This window comes from Protomyctophum parallelum (genome assembly GCF_964188405.1).
Source record: "Protomyctophum parallelum genome assembly, chromosome: 13".
Taxonomy (NCBI): Eukaryota; Metazoa; Chordata; class Actinopteri; order Myctophiformes; family Myctophidae; genus Protomyctophum; species Protomyctophum parallelum.
The window spans coordinates 18704475-18724841 of NC_139708.1; the positions used below are offsets into that span (position 1 = coordinate 18704475).

General features: G+C 42.2%; 1 protein-coding gene across 1 annotated transcript; it reads left to right on the forward strand.

Moving 5' to 3' along the window:
• Window positions 1-223: 223 nt before the first annotated feature.
• On the forward strand, window positions 224-19811 carry hs3st2 (heparan sulfate (glucosamine) 3-O-sulfotransferase 2; the record flags this gene model as incomplete). Its single annotated transcript, XM_083778989.1, has 2 exons — window positions 224-687; window positions 19193-19811. 2 exons carry the CDS (start codon window positions 224-226, stop codon window positions 19809-19811), a joined length of 1083 nt encoding a protein of 360 aa, XP_083635115.1.
• Between the last annotated feature and the right edge of the window lie 556 nt (window positions 19812-20367).

The window sequence follows — 20367 nt, forward strand, 5'->3', positions numbered from 1 at the left end:
ACTCCAAACGCGGACGAGGAGAGGAGGAAGACTGATGGGAATTAAACCATGCATCGCTTTAATCCATGGAGACATGGCACATAGCAGGCTCCACTCAAGTCGAATGATCGTGCCATCTTCAAACAGATTCAGCAAAAGATTTGCCTTCATCTTTACGCTCTCTTTGTCCTTCACGTATTTGTGCTACAGTGTTATTTTCGGTTGCAGCAGAAGCAGCACGGTCATGACAAACAACAACAACCAGGACTATGACGAGAGAAGGTGCCCGGCGGCGAACAAGAAGAACGCGGGGAGCAAGAAACTTCTTCAGAAATCAAACGGTTGCGCGTCTGTCTCGGACAACGTGAGCCATGCTGCGCTCCGTGCGCAAACGGCACCGCCGAGTTCTGTTGTTGCTGTTGTGCGCAACCAAAGCAAACACGCCGCTTATTCTGCCTCCTCTTTTGGAGATAACAACAACAATCACTCGTCGTGGGTCGCTTTGAACGAGTTCAAGTTGAAAAACATGACCGTCGCTGCACAAAAGTACGGGAATAAGAAGCTGCCCAACGCGCTCATCGTCGGCGTCAAGAAGGGAGGCACCAGGGCCGTGCTGGAGTTTATTCGGATCCATCCGGACGTGCGCGCACTCGGAACGGAGCCGCACTTTTTCGACAGGAACTACGACAAGGGGCTTGATTGGTACAGGTGAGGATTGGAAGGTCATCATTTGAAATTGAAAACAATTAGGCTGATTAACATCAGGCTGTGGGACACAAGCAACGTGTGAGATGTTTTCTTATTTTTCTGACAGGTTTGATTGCATGGTCATGGCATGGGGTCAGGTTTTGGTTTAGACACATTTTCGTGTCCCATTTATTTAACAGAAAATGTATAATGCATTACGAAGCATAAGTAATGATGAACATAATCACACGAGCGAGTTTAATAGTTGGCAAACTCGTGCGATTATGTCCATTACATGTGGCACTTAGGCACTATGTTGTGCTACCAGCATAAATTAATTGGAAAATGTATTGGGTGTGAAAAACAGTTATTAATTATACATTCCATCTACAGTGTAATAGGCCGTAGTTGACTAGAATTACTGGCAGGAGCCTGCATATTAGTTGAGGGTGCTGTGGCGCAATGTCACAGATTGGATGCTTAAAAAATTTATTTGCTACAACTAGTGGCCACTACACTGCAGGTAAGTCTCCCACCACCCTTCCCCTGCGCGCGCGCACACACACACACACACACACACACACACACTCACACTCACACTCACACTCTCTCTCTCCTGATATTGGATAACAGTATGAAGGCTATACTTCGGCCAGTTTGTTTTCACCTGTTATTGACTCATTCCAGACCAGCACAATTAAGCTGCCTCAAAGTCAGTCAGATGACCTACAGTACTGCCCATGTAGATCAATATAGAGTGAAACTGCTGTACAGTGCCGGCTCTACAGTACTATAGGGTTCCTGAGCTAGACTCAATTTGGTAAATGGTGAATGGTGCATTTATATAGCGCTAACTCTGGGGGAGCCCAGGTTCGAACAGGCACAGGAGGGGGGGGGGGGGGGGGGGGGCACAGGGGAACCCCCACTTATGTTTTGGTGTAATTTGGGTGTATTTTGGGGGTACCCAGCCCCCCAAAAAGAGAGAGAGGCAGACATATAGTCTAGTCGCTGTCCATGGTGCTGAATGAATGCACCCACTCTGTTTTACAGCAAAATACCTTTTTTCACAATATGCTTTGATAATAAAATCACAGTTTAACAGAGATGAGCAATAAAGAAAGACTCAAGAGTATTGCGTATTGAGCGTGATTTCTTTCTTAATATGCTTCTTTCAAAGGCAATACAAACAGTTTTTACGATTATTTAAGTTTTGTCTCCTGGATTTCTTTGCAGGAAAGTCCTTAATCAGGTCACTGAAATCCAATTTGCGGAGGATCACTCTTGAATGACATCACAGTCACAGAGTGCTGTATACAATTATGCAAACTCTGGAACCTGTCCAATACCTTTCATTGTGTTATGTACAGTAGTTTAACTCAGTTTATTATAAGACATTGATTTGTTAAAATGCTATTTAACATGATGTATTTTGTGCTTGTCCACCATCATGCAGTGTATAGCCTGTACAGTGAAGTGATGTGAAGAGTTGGGGTTAAAAGGATTGGAAGGATATTATTCATATTCATTTGAATGAGTTTCACACACAGTATTTAATTTTAGAAGGGTGCATACACACAATGTGCACCATTACATTCTCTCTCTCTCACACACTCTCACTCACACACACACACACACACACACACACACACACACACACACACACACACACACACACACACACACACACACACACACAGTTATACGCACCAACGGCAGAGGCAACCATGTAATGCACCTGCTCATTGGGAGCAGGTGAAGTGATTGACGTTTTGATCGACATCTCCCACATTTTGATTGACGACTCCCTGGCTCAATACCAACAACAGACATAACAGACTACTTTCCGCCCTGGAAAGAATGTTCTCGTCGAGTTAACACGGGGAGAACATTCTATCAAATTCATGAAACCAACCAGAGAATGCTTCTGCTATATAATGTGCCACGTCTCTGCGTACATGCTTGTGTGCGTGTGTGTACGGTTGTAATGCACGTAACTCGAGAACTGTTTGACCCACCGACCTCATATTCGAGACACACGTTCCACACTCCCACAGGGAGTGCAGTGCCATGTATTGAGTCGGTCGGACGCACGGTTCTCCAGAACCACCACAAAAGGCTCTGGTCAGGCTCTGACATTGGGCCTAATGAGGCCAACTCCTTTCACCTGGGTCAGGCTCTGCCAGTGGACCTAATGAGGCCAACTCCTTTCACCTGTGCAATTTCCAGCCTCTGCCTCAGCCAATTGAGGCTCAACCAATCAGACTCTGCCAGTGGGCCGAATTGATTGCCAAGTACACTTTTCAGTCTGCAGTCTTCACACACACAGGCACATACACAGATCTCCATGTGGGACACCGGCTGACAGTTAAAACGGGTGCTATGACAAGTTGCATCGTTCCCAAGTAGGCCGGTGGCCGACTGCGACGGGCACGTACAGGTCTAGTCTTTCTAATTTGAGACTTGAGACTTGAGAGCTACGCTTGCTGCCGAGACGAGTACAGTTATTGAGAAACAGACCCGTATGTCTCAGCCATCATACGGCAATGTGGCATTTTAATACAAAACTAGAATTGTTTTAAATCTGTCCAACTAGCGTGGATGCGTGCGTGCGTTTCCATAAAGTATGTGCCTTTTCAAGTACAGGAGAATAACGACTAACGTGTATGTATTTTTCAGTGCAGAGAACTGTTACGTAATGTACTTGGTACACAGACTGTAATTTTGGCAAGAAAAGCTGAATGTATAATAGGGCTTAAATGTTGTGGAGTAAAAGCACAATATTTGGATCCAAGATGTAGTGGAGGGGAAGTAAAAGTATTGGAAATTCGAAATACTCAAGAAAAGTACAAATACCTCAAAATTGTACTTACTGTAAGTACAGGACTTAAGTAAATGTACTTAGTTACTTTCCACCACTGCTCACTTGTAATTAGAGTACAACAAGGTTTGACCCCAAATATTGTAGCCTAAAACGATTCAGGTGCCAATGGCGCCCCCCTAGTGCGACGATGGGACTGCCATAATACAAACAGTTTCATCCACTATGTTGTGTTGTCGTGACCAATTACTATGACAGGCATCCATGCCTTTTAGTGCTGGTGGGAGTGGTGCGCACGTACCTTTAGTGTACACACAGTCACACGCACAAAAAAGACAAAAAGTACTATTTTTGGCCCGTGCATGACCTAAAATGAGTGTGACATCCCTGTTCTACATTGATGAATCTTTTATTTTCAAAGTAACATTTATTTTCTTATTCGCAGAGGTAAAGACTTTTGGATTTGCTGAGTAACGAGTGAGATTCATTGCTCTATCTTCAGTGGTCCTTCAGTGGGCAAAGCAATGATCTGCCGCAATGATTACTACAGTATGCCTACACCCTACAGTATTGGAATTGACTGTCCAGTTCTGTATAGAAGCTGGCATTGTGTGTGCATATAGAGGGTACGCAATACGCATGTGGCATACCCAGAAGTTATGCCTACTAAGTCGCAAAAAACGACTTCCTGGCTTTGACAGCCCATACATCCAAACTGTTTACATTAAATGATGTTAAACTCACTTTGCCTCTCAATTTGCCGTTTATGCATATGCATTCCCTCTATAATGTCTATGTTGTTTTTGTCTGCCTGTCACACAGCCACTACTGTTTCTTTTTAAATGAAATCTTATTTAAAAAGTTGAAAAGTTGAAAAGCCAGGTTTACAGATCAAGTCGACGACTTCATAGGGGGAAAAAAAAGATCAATAATCATTCATCTTGAAAATAAGAATTGTGTGGTCTCTTTGACATGCACAAGCCTAGTCTACCCAGTCAGAAACATACACAGTATAAACAGGCAATTAACTTTAACGATTTCCAAGAGCCCATATTGTACAGTGCGGTCTACTGTACGTTATTACCGCTTGTATGAGGCAGACCAGTGTGACAAAAAAAAGAAGAAAAGAATAACTGGTGCAGTGTTCATTACTGTGCCACCGGAGCAGAACACAAAGTGTGGCCTCATTTAGATTGTGTCAGGGTTTTCACATAACTATACGGGGTCGCCTGATCAGAATTAACATCTCACTGCCACACTAGAGCAGAGTTAAACTGAGGCTGAGAACTGCATTTAATGGTTGGTTTATCCACTTGTTAATTCAGAGAGGTTTGGTTAGTTACAGTCGTACATTTTACCGTGTAGTGCGTTTTTCCATCCGTTTTCCCACGGGACCGTGAAGATGAAACCATGCGCACCGTAGTGGATTGGAGCGTTATCACACCCATAATCACCACTTATCAAGACCATGCAAAAAAAAATATATATATAAACTGGCTCCATTGCAAGTATAGCATACTGGTGATGACGGCTTGGTAGCATTCAAAGCGGGTGTGCACCGTCAAGACTTGAAAGGGCATACCGGCTCTATTGATTGTACAGGAGTCAGAAACACTTGCGGTTGGAGCCTGTGAGATGTGTTGAAACTTTATGAGTAGCAGCGGGCTGCAGCTAAGAATATTCCTAGCCTGGCCATTAATTGGCTCTGGGAGGCAGCTAGGGAGATATGAAACACGATCATCACATGTAGGTTGATGAGGAGTTGGGTGGTGCTCATTTAAACTGGGAAGGCCACACGTTTCTATACAGTGAGGGGTGGTCAGGCGTGTGTATTATTAATGAGCACACTGCATGGCAGTATAGCCTGGTGACATCTAATGGGCACAATTGAGCACAAAAAAACTTTTTCTTTCAGGAAAGGCCACTTGCCTCATGCAGTGAGGCCACTTGCAGGTCAGTCCAAGATACAAAAAAAATGATCATTCTTATGTTGAATAAATCAGTGGATTGACTAGTGTCTAGTGTGAGTATAAAAATATATGTATTGTATTCTCCATGCCTATAAAATATAAGGAAGTGGTGTATGTGATCCTGTGCAATATGATTAAATATCAAATGCAATCAGCATGTTAAAAGTTTCATATGAATCCTGAACGTTCATTTAACATGTACTGTACCATGTCTGATACTATTATACAGAGCAACCCACAGAGACATATCTTGTGTCCCAATTCCATACTAAATACTCTCTCTAACCATGTTTTTGAGTAGTGTGTTCATTCTGGAAAAAAATACTACCGTTACTACAGTAAAAATGTACTGTGTACTAATTACTAAAATCCTCTGGATTGAGTCTGAAGTAAATGGACACAACACATAGCGGAAGGAAGGGAGGGAACAATAATTCAGGGCTGGAAAAAGTGAATTAATCAACTCTCGTCCTCTTACTGAAAACAAAGATTAATCATTTCCATATCATCATTCCCTCCTGATCTTATGAATAATCTGCTCAGCTGTTTAAAGAGAAACATGCAAACAGACATTACAATACACTGCCATGCGTCACTGCGGGGAATGATATAACGAGAAAGATTGCGTGAACTAGACCGAGAGTCCATTCGTCCCTCCAATCTGATGTCAAAATGACTGCATGTCATTTCCACTTGGAATTGTGACAGAGTCTGTCATTTTGACCAACACATTTTTTGTGATCACGGCCTTTAATCTTCTTGAAGTTAATTTTCCTCTGCATGTAACCAGAGAAAATGATCCAGTTTCCACCACATTTCATGAATCCTCCCCCCCATTCTAAAGTTATTTTGAAGTCAGAGTCAGACTTTTTCTTTTCTTCCTGGAAATAAAAACGTCTGGGTTTCCGAGGCTAGAGTCAGACAGACAGAATGGGGAGAAAACATAATCCCATTCCAACCCCACTGGCAGAGGTAATTAGTCTTCATAGATTTGTACTGTACATCAATGCAAATACAACTGTATGAAATCTATATCTGTTTTGTGGCAGGTGTTATTATTCATTATACGTTGGCCTGCTGGAGGTAAACCGCAAAGAACATTATAGAGTATGCCAGAAAAAGCGAGTTAGCGGGACTGCTTTCAGATTGGTTCCTGAAACAACCCACTTAATATCAGCTTACTGTAGCTACACTCTGCAAGGTATGCAGCGCACATATTATCCTGGAGGTGAGAAATTGATGTCATGTCAGATTTAATCCATTCTGAACGGGAACCCCTTTTGGTGTTTTAAGCATTATGTTATGCTTTTGCTATTGAAAAATAGCAGATCTACAAGCTCATAACGCGGCACCGAGTGCCGCGCTATGAACTTGTAGTTCTGCTTTTTTTTCTTTAACCGTGAACATGCGCGCAAATCTTTGAATATATATTATTTCAGAGTGAACATTTTTAACTAAAATCTTTGCTTCTGGGGTGTCCCTGGAACAACATATTTTCAGATGTGGGTCTGGGGGCCAATTTAATATATAGATTATGTCAATATAGATTATTGACATGAAATATTGAGCACCACTGATATAGAAACATATAGGCATTTCAGAAAACTGACAGGATTTAGAAGACATTTTTAAAATGTCGAAGTCAGGTCTAAATTTGTTAAGGGATGCAGGGGCTGCGCGTGCTCCTAGGGCAACGGGTTGTCCATATCTAGTTCTGGACTGTCATACTCAATAAATACAAGGTTGCATGCAATTTCCCCCCCATCTAAAAAGTAATTTCCGAAGTATTATAGGATTTTGAGACATTTTAATACAAGTTGCCACCTGGATGATACCGTATCTCATTATCCATTGCTTGTATCTGCCATTTCCTGCAACTTTGCAAAAAAATAAAAAAGCAAGGTCTACAGCAGTGGGTCCCAAACACTGGTTCGGGACCCATTTGTGGGTTGCAGATATTTTTTTGTGGGTCCCATTATTTTTTTTGTGTCCTACATTTTCTTAATCTAAGAAATTCCATAAATTAGAAAACGTAATGAAAATACTATGCTGTACTACTGTGAGCTTGCAGATCTGCTATATTATCACTATAGTTTGGGTCCTGGGCAAACATAACATCTCTTTTCTAGTCTACAGTCTAACCTCAATTTACAATTTAGGCATTTTAGCAGACACTCTTAATCCAGAGTGATTTACAGTAAGCAAAAACCAAAACATGGTAATATATCAAATACATACAAAATAGTCATGCATGAATCATATGTAAGCTGAGAACAGTCGCAACGCACGGCACGGCGACTCACTCGGCTAGCGCCTTGTGCCTCGGTGCCTCACGTGGCTCAAGGCCCACCAGACACGGCGCGACTCCGTCATTGACATCAGTGACATTATCACCCGTCACAATAGGTGATAATGACAGCGAGTATGCCAGTATGGCCATATTGGCCCTATTCGAAGGTACTGATAACGGTTGATTTCGTGTATTTAATACAGTGATGCCCAGGCGGTGGCGTAACCATCTGGGCACCCGACTGGTAATAAAGTGTGCCGCGGGTTCGACTCCCGAGCCCGACACAGCCTTTACTGCATGTCTTCCCCCATCTCTCTCCCGTTTCCTGTCAGCCTACTGTCTGTCCCTTCAAAAAACCAATAAAAGGCGTAAGCCGCAAAAAGATAACGGTTGAATGGGGTGCTAAGAACCTAACAGTGAAATATATATACCGTAATTTCCAGACTATAAGCTTTTTACCCATGATTTGAACCCTGCGGCTTATACAACGGTGCGGCTAATCTATGGATTTTTACAGCTAACGCAGAGCCATCTAAGGCTCTGAGCTAACGTAACGGCCACTAGGGGGCCACTAGGGGGCCACCTGCGGCTTATAGTCCGGTGCAGCTTGTATACGGGATTTTCCCTAAATTTGGCTGGTGCGGCTTATATTCTTTTTTTTTTTTCAACTTAAAATTTATTATTTTTTCATGAACAGAAATAGACATACAAGGACATACAGAAAGCAAAAAGACAAACTATGTATCATAAACATGAATATTTGTGTCAAGGATTCAAGGATCATATCTTTTGTTTACATTCAGAGAAAAATAACAAAAAACAAAGCAAAAAAATAAAAATAAAAGCCAAACATTCTGGTTCCTAGCTCACCTGTTGTTCAGTTTTATAATCAAACCATTTTTCCCATTTGTTTTCAAAAGACTCTCTCTTCAATCTCAAATTAGCAGTCATTCTCTCCATGTCGAATATTTCTGAGACTATCTGGAACCATTCATCTATGGAAGGAGGATCTACCTGTAACCATTTCCGAGTAATGGCTTTCTTCCCTGCAGCCAGAAAGATTTTCATCAGATATCTGTCACTTCCCATAATTTCATCTGGTAAATCTCCCAAATATAGCATCAAACAAGAATCTAATATTTGAAAGCCCAGAATCTCCTGTAATTTCTCCGTGACATTTTTCCAAAAGGTGAGAATTTCAGAGCAACCCCAGAAAACATGATAGTGATTTACATCTACCTCTCCACAGTTTCTCCAGCACAACTGGGATATTCCAAGCTGTTTTGAGGTGTTTTTCCAGCAGAATTCACGCCAGGTGTTGGAACTTGAAGTTGTGTGTTGTGTTCTGCAAATATTTAACCATTGTTCACTTGTGATTTGGGCATTCAGTTCTTTCTCCCATTTCTCTTTGATGTAATCGGTTGTATGTTTTCTGGAGTCTGAAATACTTTTGTATAATTTTGATACTATATATTCTCTTTGTTCCTTTCGTATGAGCCCGAGCAATTAAATTAATAAGTTTACTTTGATTCATTTGTGGTTCACGGTTCTGAATTTCTTGATTGAAATAGTGACGTAGTTGGAGATATCTGGTGCGGTTTATATTCAGGTGCGCCTTATAGTCCGGAAATTACGGTAATTAAACTATGCGTATAGAGTGCTATGTCTACATAAAATGCTATCTAAATTACATAAGTTGAGCAGCCTTTGCATACGCCTGTAAGGTCGCTGAGACTAGGGCAAGTGCTATGGCACGTGCTACGGGCTAAGATGGAGTCTGAAGAGGTGGGTTTTCAGACTACAGCGGAAGAGTCTGCAGTTCTGATTGCAATGGGAAGTGCATTCCATAGTTTTGGAGGTAGAAGGTACCACGTACCAGAGTTAGAAAGAAAATGTATGAGCCCAGAAGAGGTTTTACGGGTCTTCAGGTGAAAGCACCAGCCCCAGCAGCTGTTCATTTATGTAAGCAATTAACCAAAACCCTCACCTGAGAATATTTGTGTTTCTTGGCAAGGATTTGGGAGGCATCCCTTTGTGTCTTCCTTTTGGCAGTGTTGTGTTGCGTGCTGTTTCCTAAACCAGGCGACACTTTGGCAGCATATTTCTTCAGCTCAGTCAATCAAACATTATTGCTCAAGAACAGGTCCCATGTGTCAGGGACATGCAGAGAATGTTAGAGAGGCAGGGGCTGAAATTCCCTAAAAGGGCACTTTTGGCAAAATAAAAAAATGTGCAAATGGCAGATCTAAAAGCTCTCAATGCGTTGCATTGCGATGCGTTGAGAGCTTGTAGATCAGCTATTTTCGGAGCACATTTGAAGATGTGGTGTATGACATCAATTTCTACACAGAGGACAAATTCTTTCAACGCAAAATGCTAGTTCAATTTCAGGAAGTTCGGCTTAATAAGTGTCAATTTCATCATCCTTTTTCAAACGCGTTCGAGATCATGGATTTCAAAATGCCACGCCAGACTTTGCGGTCCTTCATTGCCATACGGATGCATGTCCCTCCCTAGTGATGACATCAGGGAGCGACAGTTTTCTACCTCTGGTCTGCTTTGAGGCGGATTCCAGAGAAGAAGTGAAGATATAACCTTATTGTCAGCTCTGTAGCAGTGGCCGGCAAACTGTGTTCTTCTGGATCGGACTAGTGAAGAAACACGGGGAAGGTTGCCGTATATTAGATTAGTCGATGGGTGACTCTTCCAAGAGAGATTTTGCGCTGTCATTAGAAGGCGGGTGTAAGTGCCATCCTACCGTTTCTCTAATTTCTTTGAAAGTGTCCATGTCTCGGAGCCACAAAATAAATATTCTTACTAAACTGGGATGACCAGATCTTATGCATGTCATTGCAGGCTGACAAGGCCATAGCCTTCCTAGTTTTAAAGTCCTTTTGGGAAGAAGATACTGTATATACAGTATATTATGAACCCAAATACTTGTAGTCATCAACCTGTTTCAGAGGAGTGTTGTTAAGTGTTTTTATAATGTCGTTATTGTTGGATTTGCATATATTTACGTATTCAGCTTTCGTCTCGTTGAGATAAAGAGCAACACAGTTGGATTGGGGGTCCAATCTGGGGGTCCTTGACATGAAAAAGTTTGAGAAACACTGACTCGGACAACTGATGCACAAACCACACTTTTTCATACATTAACACCCTGTACTTCGTCATACAAGAAGAGCTTCAAACAAAAGTGGTAGTAGATTTACAAGTTCACGACACCTCGCTAATATGCCACACACTGTGTGAGCTTTATGTAGCTTTATGTTTTTAATAATTTGAAATTTGAAAGTGTCTCTGGCTTTTTAAACATATTGAACCAATGAAAAGTATTACCAAGAGTTTGAGACTCAATCCATTGTATCCATTGGAACACATGCAGTCTCTTTTTGCCATTCTCTGTAAAGCAATGGTTTTAGACATACAAGGTTCTTACACCTGTGTCATGAACTGACTCAATCATGACAAATACGGGAGACGACACACAGGATTATATTAAAACTTGTTTATGTGAAACTAAAGGGAACATTATACTTAACTATTAGTGTGTATTGTGAATAGTCAGTTGTATGTATGGATGTGTGAAAATGTAGAAGTGTTATGTGCAAGTACAGAAACAAGGTCATAACTGAACTCAAAGGAATCAAACACAAACAATGTTTTCCTGTGTGGGAGTCGAGACAAATGGCCTTGACCCTCCTCCTACACACGGACAGAGAACAGCATTAGAATCACAGAAACACCACACAGGTGGCCCAGTCTGCTTTCAGGTTACCCAACAGGGCAAGTGCTCGTTTGAGAGAGGACGCAAACACACCACCAGATATCTGTCTAAACACCTTAACGTGGCCAGAGCGCCCTGTCTGTGGAATGTAAAATAAAAGCACTCTTTACCTATAATGTGCCATTTTCACTGTTGCTAACTTGCTTAAACATATAAAACATATAACTTAAACAAGTGTGAATCCTGTCATATGGTACCTATACCTCCGGCCGCCCCAACAGCTCCCACCACAGCTCTAGGTAGACCCGTCTTGATTGTCCCTCTCCCAGCTAACGGGTCGTTGGGTTCTAAAAATGTTGAAGACTCCTGATGGGGGACAGGATAGACTTCAAATCTGTCAGTGTGGGAAGCCTCCGCGTTGTGATTGATAGGCGTTCTTATAGGCGTTCTACAAGCTCACATGCGATGCGTCGTTTTTGTGAGCTTGCAGATCTTGAACCTGGAAAGTATTTGGTATATTTTGACAGCTTCTCATACTTTTTACTATTTAAGCTGATAAAATTGCTCTGTTATGGCTTTTTCACGGTCATTAAGTGTTGTTCTGTTCCCAGGAGTGTGTGGTTATGTAACCTTGCCAGACACACAGACTCTTAACTCATCGATTGCGCAAAACGCTCTAAAGCGTTTTATTAATCTCGAGCGCCGTCTGCGCATCACGCTCTAAAGCGTTTTATTGGTGTTTTTACTGTATACTGTACATCAACTTCTCTGACGCCCGGACAACACATAATGTAACACTGATCATCTCCAGAAAGATCCGCTGTGAGATCCGGGAGTTTAAAGCCCCCCACCTCCTGAAAAGAGGCCTGGTCTAACCACATTCCATGCATGCCGTATCCATTACGACGTACTGGGGAGGCGGCATCGCCGTCCTGCACACGGCATAGACCAACGCAGATCAGGGGATCTAAAATGGAGCTACCCATTTTCTAGTGTGTGTGAAATTTGTGAATACACTCGATTACCCTTCCCCTCCTGTTTCTACATGGTTTCTCCCGAGGCATCTCTCCATCGCATTACAGTTTCTTCCCCCCCCCCCCACTCATTCACACAGATCCACTCGACACAGCCCTCTCTAATTCTTTCCAACGACAACTCACCGGTCTGCCGCCTCATTCTCGGAAATATAAACCCGTATATAAACCAAGAATAATCTCCAACGGTCGATCGCCATTTCACGCACACGGACAGGTATACGCGAAACGAATGACGTATTCTCGAAGGACCGCCATAGGAGAAGCAGTATACATCTGACCAACTGTCTTTTTTTCGCCGTCGCGTCAGCCATGTTTGGACAAAGAAGCAGTATACTAGGCTAGCAGATATCACACCGTGGAACCCCCCCCACACTGCGAGTTGCGATCGATCGTTTTGCAGTTTGCAATGCTACTCTCATTCTCGGAAAAAAGATTCTCGGCAGTTGATCACCATAATCGCCATAGCGCCTTCGCCAGCCAATTGCAGTGATAAGGCGTCTGGGACGTAATCGACCCGTTTGTAATGGATAACTAATACAATCCTAAGCTGCGGAAGCCATCGTGTTGTCTGTCATTTTGTCGAAATCACAGCCAGCCGGGCTACGCTTATCGCTCCTGTGGTTCATGTCCAGACATGTCGTGGAACCCCCCCCCCCCACTGCGAGTTGAGTCGCTCCTGTGGTTCATGTCCAGACATGTCAACCTCTCAAGTCACTGTTATGCTATCAAACGATCTGTTGATTTTGTTTACTGAGACAATGATCACATATGTGCATAGAATCATCATCATCATGACGTTATCATGACAGGCAGATATAAACATAAATAAATTATCATATACATACTACACACTGAATGAAAGCCCTAAATGTCTAATTTTAGGAGGAAAACAAATAAAATACACATATCCCATATACTGTTTGTCAATACTAGACTATTGAATCCATTTCATTTATAAAATTCTCTTTTTCAGAGAGAACTTTAGCCCATTCTGACCTGAGATCAGATTCATACGAGGTTTCCACTGGACACACACTGGTCTGATTAGAGAAAGCATGGACCTATAGAACTATTATTCACAAAATAAGGCATATAGCGACATGTACATACTATATACCGTATGAAACAGAAGACTCTCTGCTTTCATAAGAAAAAAACTAATACTGTAATAATAATAAAAATCACACCCATGTGAAGTGAGCAGTGCAATGTTGTGAAGTGAGCAGTGCAACATTGCACTGCTCACTTCACAGGGGTGTGATTTTCATTATTATTACAGTAGAAGTATTTTTCTTATGAAAGCAGAGAGTCTTCTGTTTCATATGGTATATAGTATGTATAGGCCTTATTTTGTGAATATTTAGTTGTCAGTTCCTTGTCTTGTCTAAAATACTCTGAGGATTTCAGAAAATGCATGGACCTGAAGAACCATTATTCACAAAATAAGGCCTATAGCGACATGTACATACTATATACCGTATGAAACAGAAGACTCTCTGCTTTCATAAGAAAAATACTTCTACTGTAATAATAATAAAAATCACACCCATGTGAAGTGAGCAGTGCAATGTTGCACTGCTCACTTCACAGGGGTGTGATTTGTTTCATACGGTATATAGTATGTACATGTCGCTATAGGCCTTATTTTGTGAATAATGGTTCTTCAGGTCCATGCATTTTCTGAAATCCTCTCTGGTGGGCGCAAGCTGCATTCAACAGCCAATTACTGACAAACTATACATGGGACCATGTGTATTTGTTTTCCTCCTAAAAGTAGACATTCAGGGCTTTCATTCAGTGTGTAGTATGTATATGATATTATTTGTGTTCATTTTTATATCTGTCTGTCAATGTCTGTCAACTTCAACCTTCCATATCTCTGCTGTTTTTTCAAAAGAGCAGCGTGCAGTGAAAAGCAGGTTTTAGAAAAAGGTCAATATCTCCAGAATGGAAGATGGTAGAATCATATGTTTTTTTTTAAATTGAAGTGGACTAGTTTGGCTTCCTTTTGATTTATGCAATGTGCGATGTGCTATAAGAGGCCCCTCGCTGTGGGCCCCTAAAAAGTTAAAAAGTCCAATGTTAATCGCTTAGCAGAAGCAATCCTGAGTAGAATTTCAAAAGTTAGCAATCAATGTGTTAAGTGTCTGCGGCTCTGAGCAACAAACATGGCTGTTTACCATTTCAACTAGTCAACTGGCAATACAAAAGCCTGCCTGAGCTTTAGTCACACCACATAACGCCTCATGACACACTCCATATATGGCTGTCTGGAGAAGACTGGATTATCACCTACATCTGCATATATGGAGCCGGCCAGCAACTCTACATCTGACCAAATCGACACCAGATTAATAGTGTAACTCCTGTTTATCAACTGTGCTGTCTTAAGAAGCTCTGTTGTTTCAGCCCTTTAGGGCGAGGTCGCTTCTCGCCCTCAGGGCGTCTTACTGGTTATTTTACTATAGCTAAATGAAGCCTTTCTTGAGGAACTGCTTGCTTTAATGATGCAAGTCTGGAATTTCTTAATTATGCATAATGCAAATGACAGTTACAATACCTGCTAATAATTTAAGATTATGAATAACAATCTTCTTGTCTGATTTATTTTGTAGTTTTAATTAAAACGTGATTTATTATTGTCGCTTGTATGTTTTAATGATGCAAGTCTGGAATTTCTTAATTATGCATAATGCAAATGACACTTACAATACCTGCTAATAATTTAAGATTATGAATAACAATCTTCTTGTCTGATTTATTTTTGTAGTTTTAATTAAAACGTGATTTATTATTGTCGCTTGTATGTTTTAAGATAGAAAGAACTGGACAGATTTGAAATCTTTGGATCCACAACGTGCAGCTCTAGCCCAAAGTGATTCAAACGTCAAAGCCAGACCTGTAATGTATTCTGACTCTCGTTTCACCTGAAAAAGTTTGCAGTGTAAATGACGAAAATGAATCTAGTCGAAAGACATAATAAATCTTCTATGATTGTGATTCGTGACATTACATAACCAGCTAATCAGGGTGTGCGCACGCAATGTGTGCAGTGCTGTAAAGTAACTTAAGGTATTAAGGTATTTGTACTTTATTGAGTATTTACAATTTCCATTTACTTAAGTAAAACAATTGAGTACGTTTTCCAGTTGTTCAGGGGAGGGAAGTCGGGCGTGGAGGGTGATATTTGTCACTGTATACTTCTATAGGCTGTGGCGGCAGCTGTCACTAGGGAGTGTTGGGCGGGAGGAGGAGGGCAGATGCTACATCCTCCCAGTGGGGGCTCCTCACTGGCAGGTGAGCAAGTAGGCTACAACAGCATTGACAATGCACAGATGTGTGTTCGGGAGGAATTTATTGGCATAACTAGAAAAGGTGCCCTTCTGGGCACAGGTCTCCACCAGGAGGATAGGAGTGTTTGTAAATAATTACTTGAGTAAGCATAAGAAAGTATGTAGTAGAGTTAATATTAATACAATCTGAATTATTATTTAAACTAGAGAGACTGTGTACCAATTTGCGCGATGTTTGGACAAAATCTGTAGGTGTAGCCTACTGTGCAAAAACTTGTTTTGCACAAAGCGCCCTCCTGGTGGCGCTATAACAGGCCGTTCTGGAAATTTTGGGGCAGAGGTTCATCGTTGGCATCCAGGGAGTGTGTGTGCAAAATTTGGCATCGACCGGGTTAACGGTGGCCGAGATTAGCTGCTCACGGACACACACACGGACGGACGGACACACGGACGGACGGACGGAGTGCAAAACATACTCTCCCCCCATGCCTTCGGCCTGGTGGAGACAATGACAAAATTGGGAGAAAAAGGGGCAAAAAAATAATAATGGAGATCTACAAGCTCTTGTAAGAAAGAACACAGATTTATCTTCTGGACATCCCTGCCTCCCACAACACCTTTTCAAATGGTGGTCTGCAGCCAAATACATCTCAATTTGGCCGTCCTTGAAATGAAAATGTTTGAGAACCACCGCTGCATAGGCGTCCATGCTTTTAATCCGTTTCCATAGCGTCACGGCTAGTACTGTACTATCATAAACTGTGTTTTTCTTTCAGTGTGGCTCAATAAATCTCAAAGGACAGAGAAAAACAATGTGTGTATATGCATTGACAATAAAATACAGATTGTTGATTATACAGCCAAAAGCCAGCTTACATTCTGTTGCATCACCGTACTTTGTGGAGTATTGCATGATCACATTTCTTTGTGTGTGTAGCACTAGAAAGTACTAGAAAGTGCCATATCCTATTTCAAGTTTTCAAATGTAAAAACCTTTGAAAATAGCTGTTCACAATGCGTCACATTGCGAGCCTGTAGTGTACTGTATGTGCTATTTTCAAATAGCAGAAATGTTATAGGGCTGAAGTGGTTGATGCACATTTTGTATAATCGAAATGTACAAAGTAACTAAAAAGGTAACTAAGGTTTTCAAATAATTGTAGTGGACTCAAGTGGAGTACAATATTTGGAGCTGAAACAGTGGAGTAGAAGTAAAAGTATTGGAAACTGGAATTACTCATGTAAAGTAGAAATACCTCAACTTTGTACAGTACAGTAAAATGTACTTATAGCTACTTTCCACCACTGCTTATTGCTTTAAAGGTCTATCTCATGAAAGATTCATGTTTTTTCCCGGTGGCAGAACAGCTCAGGACCCATAAATAAAGCTAAATGGATCAATATTTTCCAACACTTTAGACTAGGCCCGACTCACACCTTTCGATCTAGCATAAAACATTGATGCATGCTAAATGTATACAGGCAGGGTGTGATACAATGCATTTCCAATAGAAGTCACATGGTTTGACACAACATTTGTGTTGTACGGCTTTCGGCTGTGTTTCGACTGCCCCCCACCCCCTCATACAACACAAATGTGTCAAACCATGTGACTCCCATTAGAAATGCATTGCGAGGGCACGGTGGCACAGTTGGTAGTGCTGTCGCCTCACAGCTAGAAGGTCCTGGGTTCGATTCCCGCTCGGGGCGCTGTGGGTGCTGGTGGCGTGTTTCCTCCTCCGCGTCATCAGTGCCCATACCCGAAGGCGGGGTTGGCGAAAGGGCCTTTCTGTGTGGAGTTTGCATGTTCTCCCCGTGTCCCCTAGGGTAGATACCCTCACAAAAACATGCAGTAATCCTGGTCTCTAAACTGCCTCCCCCTGGCCAGCCGGGGCGCCTGATGGAGGGGAAAGGAACTGGTTGGAATAACGTGTTCCTTCCATGCGCTACGTCCAACCAGGGAAACTCCCCCCTGTCAGGTGTAAAGGAGCAACTTGGACACTCAAGCATGAAGGAAGCATGAGTTAAGTCCGTTGCTCTCCCCAGGTTGGCGGAGGGTGTGTAGAGCCCAGGATCACATTAGATGATTGACACAGGGGTGAAAAATGGGTTACAAAATTGTGGGATAAAAAATATATAAAAAAAAAAAAGAAATGCATTGCGAGCTTGCATCAGCTATACATCTCATACAACAAGCATACATCAGTCTGTTGTAAAGGTGTGAGTGAGGCCTAGGTATACCTCATGGCCACCTCTACCCCCTTGGAAAGGTTAGTTTGTAATCGAAGGCTTTCATCAGAAATAAAACGATGAACAAAAAAGAGTGTAGCAATTAATCATTATCAACGTGCGTATGGAAACTTACTGGAAATCCACTAAATTATTCATAATTGCAGTGACGTGTTGAAACTTGGGCACTTCATTAACTTTTGTGATCAGGAAATGGGAAATATCACTAATGGACAGTGGTGGAAAAAAGTACTCACATGTTTTACTTAAGTAAAAATACTAATACTGCAATGTAGATATAATCTGTTGCAAGTAAAAGCGTGGAATTCAAAATGTACTCGAGTAAACATGCAGAAGTAATGGCATCAAAATGTTTTCAAATGTATAAAAATCTTTTGAAAATAGCCGATCTATTTGTCGCATCACAACGCATTGTGAGCTTGTAGATCGGCTATTTTCAAATGGCCGAAATGTGTATAGGTACAAATATATAGGTACAAAGTAACTATAGTAACTAAAGTTGTCAAATAAATAAATTATTGTAGTGGAGTACAATATTTGCCTCTGAAATGTAGTGGAGTAGAAGTACTGAAAATGAAACACTCAAGTAAAGTACACATATCTCAAAATTGTACTTAAGTAGTACTTAAGTAAATGTACTTACTTTGCACCACTGCTAATGGAGTAGACGTAGGGAACATTTGTATGACGCCACTGTATTTTACTGCAAGAGGAAGATGGCTTAATTTAATACATGTTAGAAAAGGATTACATGTACATTCATGGTAAAGAAAAATAAACTAGTGCTATTTCATGCATATTTCCGATTCTGCTTGTGCAACTCACCAGTAACAAATCATCTTTTGATCCATTTGACATGCTGTACTGTACAGTATATGTTTCAAACACCTACAGTTTTAGGAATAGAGCACTATCTGTAGTACCTTGAATTCTTACATTTGAATAATTCCAATAACTCCCTCCCTCTCTCTCTCTCTCTCTCTCTCTCTCTATATATATATATATAATTGTGATTTATTACATGTCAGTGATTAAACTTCTCCTTGAGGTCTTCATCATATTGCCGCTATAAATAGTACCTGGATTGATCGGTGTTCCCCCCCCCCTCCCCTCCCCTCCCCTCTCTCTCTCTGTCTAGGGGACTAATGCCACGGACTCTAGACAGTCAAATCACCTTAGAAAAGACTCCGAGCTACTTTGTCACCAGGGAGGCGCCCAGACGCATCTCCAGCATGTCCCAGCGGACCAAGCTGATCGTGGTGGTGCGCAACCCGGTCACCCGGGCCATCTCCGACTACACGCAGACCCGCTCCAAGAGGCCCGACCTCCCCGCCTTCGAGGAGCTGGCCTTCACCAACCGGAGCCTGGGCCTCGTCGACGCGTCCTGGAACGCCATCCGCATCGGCATGTACATCCTGCACCTGGAGAACTGGCTGCAGTACTTCCGCCTGTCGCAGATGCACTTTGTGAGCGGCGAGCGGCTGATCACCGACCCGGCGGGGGAGCTGGGCCGCGTGCAGGACTTCCTGGGCCTCAAGCGCGTCGTCACAGACAAGCACTTCTACTTCAACCGGACCAAAGGGTTCCCGTGCCTGAAGAAGCCCGAGAGCAGCGGGCAGCCGCGCTGCCTCGGCAAGTCCAAGGGCAGGACGCACGTGCAGATGGACCGCGAGGTCATCGAGCAGCTCAGGGACTTCTACAGGCCTTTCAACGTCAAGTTCTACGAGACGGTGGGGCACGACTTCCGCTGGGACTGAAAACAAAACGTCGACCCCCACAACCGCCGGTGAACGTCGACTTTTCAGATGAACTGAAAATGGAGGACCTCAATTATTATCCCCTTATAGCAGACCTTGTATTGTACTGTTGCTTTACTCGAACTCTGCTTACTCTACAAACTATTGATTTCTATCGATCAATCAGTCACGTATTGGTTCTCAAACCTCCCACAAAATGATCATATATCATATTTGAATATTTTAAAATTATCATATCATCACTGGTTCTTTCTGGGCGTGACACTAATTAATGTCTGAATTCAAGTGACGCCGCCGTCATAAGATGAACTGTCATCAGGGTGATCTTATTGAGTCGTGTATAAATAGTGAAGCTTGTTCTGAACTAATCAATCAGTTGGACACGCAATGTATCCTCACGCACTTAGTTATCTCAGCCAGGCCAAAGGGACTGAGTTGATGTTTTTTTTTTCGTTTGTGTGTGTGTGCGTGCGTGCCTGCATGTGTTACGCAGTTGTTGTAAGATGTATGTGTGCAGAAAACACCATACCGGTGTATCTTATTATACCCAGATTTG